The 7,695-nt window shown below is 41.8% G+C and overlaps 2 protein-coding genes across 2 annotated transcripts in view; one reads left to right on the forward strand and one right to left on the reverse strand.

The window, feature by feature from the left end:
- LOC111472265 (pectinesterase-like) overlaps positions 1–1,737 on the forward strand; it is a 3,738-nt gene extending 2,001 nt beyond the window's left edge. The window contains exons 2-3 of the mRNA XM_023117913.1: positions 8–959; positions 1,038–1,737. Of these exons, the coding sequence (XP_022973681.1) occupies positions 8–959; positions 1,038–1,735 (1,650 nt within the window). The 3' untranslated portion in view covers positions 1,736–1,737. The remainder of the gene's footprint in view (positions 1–7; positions 960–1,037) is intronic.
- A 5,431-nt stretch (positions 1,738–7,168) lies between these two features.
- LOC111472266 (probable pectinesterase/pectinesterase inhibitor 58) overlaps positions 7,169–7,695 on the reverse strand; it is a 4,216-nt gene continuing 3,689 nt past the window's right edge. Inside the window, exon 2 of the mRNA XM_023117914.1 lies at positions 7,169–7,691. Within this exon, the coding sequence (XP_022973682.1) occupies positions 7,171–7,691 (521 nt within the window). The 3' untranslated portion in view covers positions 7,169–7,170. The remainder of the gene's footprint in view (positions 7,692–7,695) is intronic.

A 7,695-nucleotide genomic window follows, 5' to 3' on the forward strand; every position in this document is an offset into this window, starting at 1 on the left:
CAATAAGGCTGCCCTGGTTGGGTTGCTGTCTCTGTTTTTGGTTGCCTTGGTTAATGGTGTAAATGGCGCGGGAGAGGACCATGGCTCCTCTAATGCTGACATTAAGACTCTATGTGAGCCCACTACTTACCGTGAAACTTGCGAAAAAGTCCTGGTGAAGTCCAATGTTGACTCAAAAGACCCACGTGAGTTGGTCAAGGCAGGGTTCCATTTTGCTATTGAGCAGCTCAAAGCGGCCATTGCAAATTCCCCCACTTTGAGACAAGCCGCCACCGACCCCCTGGCGCAAAACGCAGTTGATGCTTGCGACGAGCTCATGGATTATGCAATTGATGATCTTTTAACTTCCTTTAATAAAATCACCGATAGTTTTGACGTACACAGAGTGAATGATTATCTTGAGAACCTTAGGATTTGGTTGAGCGCTGCATTGACATATCAACAAACTTGTTTGGATGGTTTCGAGAATGTTCCTGGCGATACTGGTGAAAAGATGAAGAATTTGTTGAAGACGTCAAAAGAAATGACCGCCAATGGGCTTGTGATGGTGGGTGAGGTTACATCCCTTGTGACCACTTTGTGGCAGAAGCTGGGACTGCTACAAACGGGGCGGCAACTTCGAACAGAGCATTCCAATGAAGAAAAGGAAGAGCCATCTTGGGTGAGCGACAGACGAGGGCTACTCGAGGCCACTGGAGCTAACATCAAGGCGAATGTGGTGGTGGCTAAAGACGGGAGTGGAAAGTACAAGACAATAACTGAAGCCCTTAAAGAGGTACCATTGAAGAGCAATACAACCTTTGTGATTTATGTGAAGGAAGGAGTTTATGAAGAGCAAGTGATGGTGGACAAAAAAATGACCTATGTCATGGTGATTGGAGACGGCCCGACTAAGACCAAGATCACAGGTAGCAAGAATGTCGTCGATGGGACAACCACATTCAAAAGTGCTACCTTTGGTAAGTTGCCATCTAATTTATAGTCATATTCATACGAATTCAATAAGTGAATTTAACATGATTGCATATTCTTAACAGCGGCGGTCGGATCCAACTTCATCGGAAAAGACTTGTGGTTCGATAACTCAGCTGGACTTTACAAAGGCCAGGCCGTGGCACTCCGAGTTCAATCCGACATGTCAATCTTCTACAATTGTAGAATGGACGGCTATCAAGATACTTTCTACCCCCATGCCAACCGTCAATTCTATCGAGATTGCACAATCTCCGGTACCGTTGATTTCATCTTTGGCAATGCTGCTGTCGTGTTACAGAACTGTAAGATCTTAGTGAGGAAGCCAAAGCCGAAACAACCATGCCCTATCACTGCCCAAGGTCGAATGGAGAGTGATGAGCCCACTGGTATCGTCCTCCAAAATTGCACCATCTCTTCCGACCCTGACTACTACCCCGTTCGCCATACCAGTAAGTCCTACCTTGGTCGCCCATGGAAGCAATATTCAAGGACCGTCGTCATGCAAAGCCAAATCGACGACTTGATCCAGCCTGAAGGTTGGCTTCCATGGAATGGTGATTTTGCTCTCAATACTTTGTATTACACAGAGTTTGACAACAGAGGACCTGGTGCAGCAAAAGAAAATAGAGTTAAGTGGAAGGGAATTAAGCAGATCACCGCAAAAGAGGCCATCAATTTCACCCCTTCGTTGTTTATTCATGGTGATTCTTGGATCAAGAACACCGGAATATCCTACACGGGTGCCTTGATGAAAATCTAAAACCAAGAGAATAGAGCTCTTAGAGTTCCTGAGTTGAAGCTTTTTGAGTGTTTATTCGTGGTAATCCCTGGATAACCAAGGGATAGAACTTAGACAATTATGTTTAAAAACATTAATTTATCATTCATTTTAAGATTTTGAATAAAACGATTCTTTTTCTCTCTTCTTCGCTCTCTTCTTCGTTTGACTGAGTTGCGATTACAATGATTTAATATTTGTAGTTTAATAAAGTCTTTCATTTTTTAAATTACTCCACTAAATTTCTAAATAAATTAATTTCAGAATTTAAATCTTAAAATTGGGCTAAATTACTCAATTATTAGGATTTTTTTTTTTTTTTGGTTAATTTCTCTTAAAAAAATGAATCTATTAATAATTTTTTCAATAAAAATGAAAATATGGGCATTTTTTCTTTATTATACGAAAAATGGTTTAACCAATTGAGTTTTAATGAATTATGACATTTAAACATAAAAATGAAATTTAAAAAAGGACTAAAATAGTATTTTATTTTACTTTAAAATTTACATTTGGAAGAAAATAAAAAATTAAGAATAAGTGCCAAAGTTGAGGCAAGTTCTAAATTCAAAAAAGAAACTAATAATATTTATGAGATTTCCAAAGTTATTAATAGAAGGTGGGTCTCGAAAATCGAAGAATTACAGATGAACTTACAAGGTAAGTTCACCCAACAATTGACCAAGTGTGGTGCCATATGACCATATGACAAAAGAGAAGTCAGAAGCAAAGAGAAGTCCGTCAACTTGCCTTGTCTTCTCTTTTGTCATATAGCACAACTGACCAAGTCAACTTGCCTTGACTTCTCTTTTGTCGTATAGCACAACTGACCAAGTAAAGAGTTAGAACGTGGTGCTATATGACAAAAGAGAAGTCAGAAGTATCCACTCGAACTTGTCTCCAAGCTGATGGAAGATGTCAGCAAGATCCAACGACTGACCAAGACAAGATTCAGAACCTGGTGTCATATGACAAAAGATCTGCCATATGACAAAAAGAGAAATCAAAAGCATTGAGAGGCAAGTTCACCCAACAACTGACCAAGTCAAGAGTCGTGGTGCCATATGACAAAAGAGAAGTCAGAAGCATCCACTCAAACTTGTCTCCAAGCTGACGGAAGACGTCAGCAAGATCCAACAACTGACCAAGTCAAGAGTGAGAACCTGGTGCCATATGACAAAAGAGAAGTCAGAAGCATCTAGAGGCAAGTTCACCCAACAACTGGCCAAGTCAAGAGTCGTGGTGCCATATGATAAAAGAGAAGTTAGAAGCATCCACTCGAACTTGTCTCCAAGCTGAAGGAAGACATCAGCAAGATCCAACAATTGACCAAGTCAAGTGTCAGAACGTGGTGCCATATGACAAAAGAGAAGTCAAAAGCATCTAGAGGCAAGTTCACCCGACAACTGACCAAGTCAAGAGTTGTGGTGCCATATGACAAAAGAGACGTTAGAAGCATCCACTCGAACTTGTCTCAAGACTGACGGAAGAAGTCATCAAGATGAGCATTATGACAAAAGATAGTCAGGTGCTTAATAATTTTATACCTTTATGAAATACAACCAATTCCAGCGAGTCGAGTCGACAACAGTCAGAAAGTTCGGATCGTCATCGGGATGATGCTAATATTGAGTAGGGGAGAATTTCACAATTAGTGGAGCGAATGCGCCCCGAGAAAGTCATCGAGGACCAAGACTAAATTAAGTGGGGGAGAATGTCATTATTTGCAATACGATTGTGCCCGAGTATGTCATCGAGGACGATGTCTAAATTAAGTGCGGGAGAATATCACAACCATACAATGAAGAGAGTAGGTTGTGACCGTAACAATTCGAGTTTCTAGAATAAAATAAAATAAAAAATTAAATGTATTCTCTCCGGAAATCAAGGGATTTCAGACTTTTATTACCTAATAGAAACATTCCTATTTCTCTAAGTTTCCTTATCCTAAACCGTAAAATGCCTTATTGGGAAATGTCTTGACATTCTATTTCCTCTCCAAACTTTCCTCCGGAACGTTGGGGTTGCTCTTCGGAGGAAGAATCGAGTGGAAGTAAGGTATTGATGTCGGGATCATTGTGTCAAAGAAGGTTGACCGTCGAAAATCGATGTTGAGGACGTTGTGGGATCGTCGGCGCGTCGCTGAAATCGGGGAGGCGGAAACTAGGGTTTCGTCACTTGTCGGGTAATGGAGGCAAGGTTTTTAGAATCGGGTCGAGCCGCAGACGCACGCCTAATAGCTCCGGCAGCTTCGCACGCATATACAGTGCGTATGAAATTTGTAACGCCCCAGATCCACCGCTAGCAGATATTGTCCTCTTTGGGTTTTTCCTTCAAGACTTTAAAACGCGTCTACTAGGGGAAGGTTTCCACACTCATTATAAATGGTGGTTTGTTCTCCTCCCTAGCCAATGTGCGACATCACGATCCACCCCCCCTTCGGGGCCCAGCATCCTCGCTGACACTCTTTCCTTCTTCCAATCTATGTGGGACCGCCCCCAAATCCACCCCCCTTCGAGGAACAGCAAGAAGATTTGCACATTGTCCGGTGTCTGGCTTTGATACCATTAGTAACGATCCAGATTCACCGCTAGCAGATATTGTCCTCTTTGGGCTTTCTCTTTCGGGCTTCCCCTCAAGGCTTTAAACGCGTCTACTAGGAAAAGGTTTCCACACCCTTATAAAGGGTGTTTTGTTCTCCTCCCCAACCAATGTGGGACATCACAAAATCGGCTCGGTTCCATCAATTCCCGCAGCTCGATTTGGCGGCTTAGTTGGTCGGCTCAGAAGCTCAGCTTGATGGCTCGGTATCACTATAATATATCGATTCCAAGGTTTTCAGCCCTTCCGAAGCCATTTATGCCCTTAGTTTTACCATCTGAGGTCAAAATGATTCCTAACCGTTAAAGACAGATTAGGTCGGGAGTTTATTTTGATAAATAGCATGAGATTTAGCTAGGGTATGTTATGAAAGGTTCCCAAGTTTTTATGTGGTTATTATAGGACGTATTTAACCGTTGGGATTAGCTTGTCGTGAGTGACTTCGGCCAAGGCCATCGAGGTAAGTGACCTTACTGTTTGAGTTAGTTTACTACGTGTGTTGTATGATGGTGCGTGCCCTATGGCCCCTGCATGCCCATGTTTTATTATGTGATATAACCATATGATGTATGAATTATGTGACTGTTTATGCTATGAAACGTAATGGATTATGTTGACTGTTGACTGTTTATGTTATGTGAAATTACGAATAATATGTTAGTAATATATGTCATGAAAATGTCGATCGATGCCATGGATACACGTAGTATTATCGAGTCATGTCATGAGATGTTTATGCAACTTGAATGTACTTTCATGTTATGTAATATATCATGTAATGTAAGTCATGTGAGATTTCATGTAATGTAAGAAACGTATATGCGATGATAGCACTGCTTATGTAATGTCATGTTAGATATGTTAAGGGACCTCATGCATATATGTATGTCACGTGCATCGGAATTCTTCCCCTTTATGATACGAAAGAATGAATTACGATATTTATGTTCGCCATGATATCATGCGAGCCCTTTTCTGTTCTGTGGTGTCCGGCGACATGTAACACGCTGTGCTCGACCAAACCAGGCCTAGGGGGTATGTATACGAGCCCGCCTGGTAGGTCCATGTACGCGTACATAGGCCGTGTGTGAAGGAGTACCACACATCCAACCCTACCCGGAATAAAAAAGCGCCCAAGGCCATGTAAAGTTTATGAAAAGTTAGGTCCCGCTCATATGTTGCGTGTTTTCATTTCTAACCCCAACAGTGGGGTGACTTACTAAGTATTTCATAAAATACTCATGCATGGGTGGCACCACTAATTAGGTTTAGAAAATTAGGGGCGTTACAGTGACCCTCACCTCATGACAAGCAAATTGGCGTCCCTCAAGAGACGCCCATCCGGCCACATGCGGGCCAATATAGAAGAGTGCCATGATGCGATCGAGGAGGACGATGCATCATCCAACACACTACCATGCGAAGTGGGCATTGAAGACAAGTTGGGACATAAGCAAGAGAGAGACATTGAATAGACATGAAGACTAAAGATAGGCTTGTGTAAGGGCAGGGTAGGGCCTCGGGCCTTAACCTCAAAAAGTCGGGATTTTAGAAGGAATTTGGACATGCGGTTCGGGATTTAAATCCATCCATATGAAATATGAATGCTCACCAAGTTTGGTGTCAATCGGACATCGGACGGACAATGCACGACACCGTATGACCGTTCACCAAAATCATGTCTACGCCTGAAAATTTAAAATGGCTCAAGATGTACTATAGGGGTACCATGGTGTTAACTCTCCACCACCCCTGGGTCCTGTGGTCTAAGTGAGCTACCCTGTGGCACATACACGTGTATCACAGTGTGGGCGAGCGTGCTGAGACGAGTATCTCGGGCGATTTTCTTTAAAATGGATTTTTGAAGGACAGTACCGGACGGCATGGGTGTGCCGGTATTGCGCCCTAGCCCGCGTGTTGGAGGTTGCTACATACACCCGCTATCCGGTACGGTATTCGTAAATGACTCTGCATGGGCACGGGAGGGCCAATACCTCTATAGAACCCAGATGGATGGATGTTCGGGAAGTCCCAATAAGATGAAAGACACGCGGGCCCATTCTCGACGGCATGACCGTGCGAGTTATGATGGCCGACGACATCCCGAGACTCGGGGTGGCGTCAAGATATATAGACCCGTCTATGGGGATCGAGATGACAAATGAGATGCCCGTCTATAAATTTTTTATTTTCTTCCAAATGTAAATTTTAAAGTAAAATAAAATACTATTTTAGTTCTTTTTTAAATTTCATTTTTATGTTTAAATGTTACTCTTTTTTTCATAATTCATTAAAACTCAATCAATTGGTTAAACCATTTTTCGTATAATAAAGAAAAAATGCCCATATTTTCATTTTTATTGAAAAAATTATTAATAGATTCATTTTTTTTTAGAGAAATTAACCAAAAAAAAAAATCCTAATAATTGAGTAATTTATTTAGAAATAGTGGAGTGATTGGAAGATTTTATTAAACTACAAATATTAAATCATTGTAATCTCAACTCAGTCAAACGAAGAAGAGAGCGAAGAAGAGAGAAAAAGAATCGTTTTATTCAAAATCTTAAAATGAATGATAAATTAATGTTTTTAAACATAATTGTCTAAGTTCTATCCCTTGGTTATCCAGGGATTACCACGAATAAAATCGAAATAGCGAAATTCTTGGGTCATCTCAATGGGTTCAGAAACCACACGTTTCTCTGGATCATCATAGCGTACTTCCACATATCCACTCAAAGGAAGGTCTTTTCGTAATGGATGCCCCTACTCAAAAAGCTTAACTCAGGAACTCTAAGAGCTCTATTCTCTTGGTTTTAGATTTTCATCAAGGCACCCGTGTAGGATATTCCGGTGTTCTTGATCCAAGAATCACCATGAATAAACAACGAAGGGGTGAAATTGATGGCCTCTTTTGCGGTGATCTGCTTAATTCCCTTCCACTTAACTCTATTTTCTTTTGCTGCACCAGGTCCTCTGTTGTCAAACTCCGTGTAATACAAAGTATTGAGAGCAAAATCACCATTCCATGGAAGCCAACCTTCAGGCTGGATCAAGTCGTCGATTTGGCTTTGCATGACGACGGTCCTTGAATATTGCTTCCATGGGCGACCAAGGTAGGACTTACTGGTATGGCGAACGGGGTAGTAGTCAGGGTCGGAAGAGATGGTGCAATTTTGGAGGACGATACCAGTGGGCTCATCACTCTCCATTCGACCTTGGGCAGTGATAGGGCATGGTTGTTTCGGCTTTGGCTTCCTCACTAAGATCTTACAGTTCTGTAACACGACAGCAGCATTGCCAAAGATGAAATCAACGGTACCGGAGATTGTGCAATCTCG

Source organism: Cucurbita maxima, unplaced genomic scaffold (assembly GCF_002738345.1).
Source record: "Cucurbita maxima cultivar Rimu unplaced genomic scaffold, Cmax_1.0 Cma_Scf00069, whole genome shotgun sequence".
NCBI classification, from domain to species: domain Eukaryota; kingdom Viridiplantae; phylum Streptophyta; class Magnoliopsida; order Cucurbitales; family Cucurbitaceae; genus Cucurbita; species Cucurbita maxima.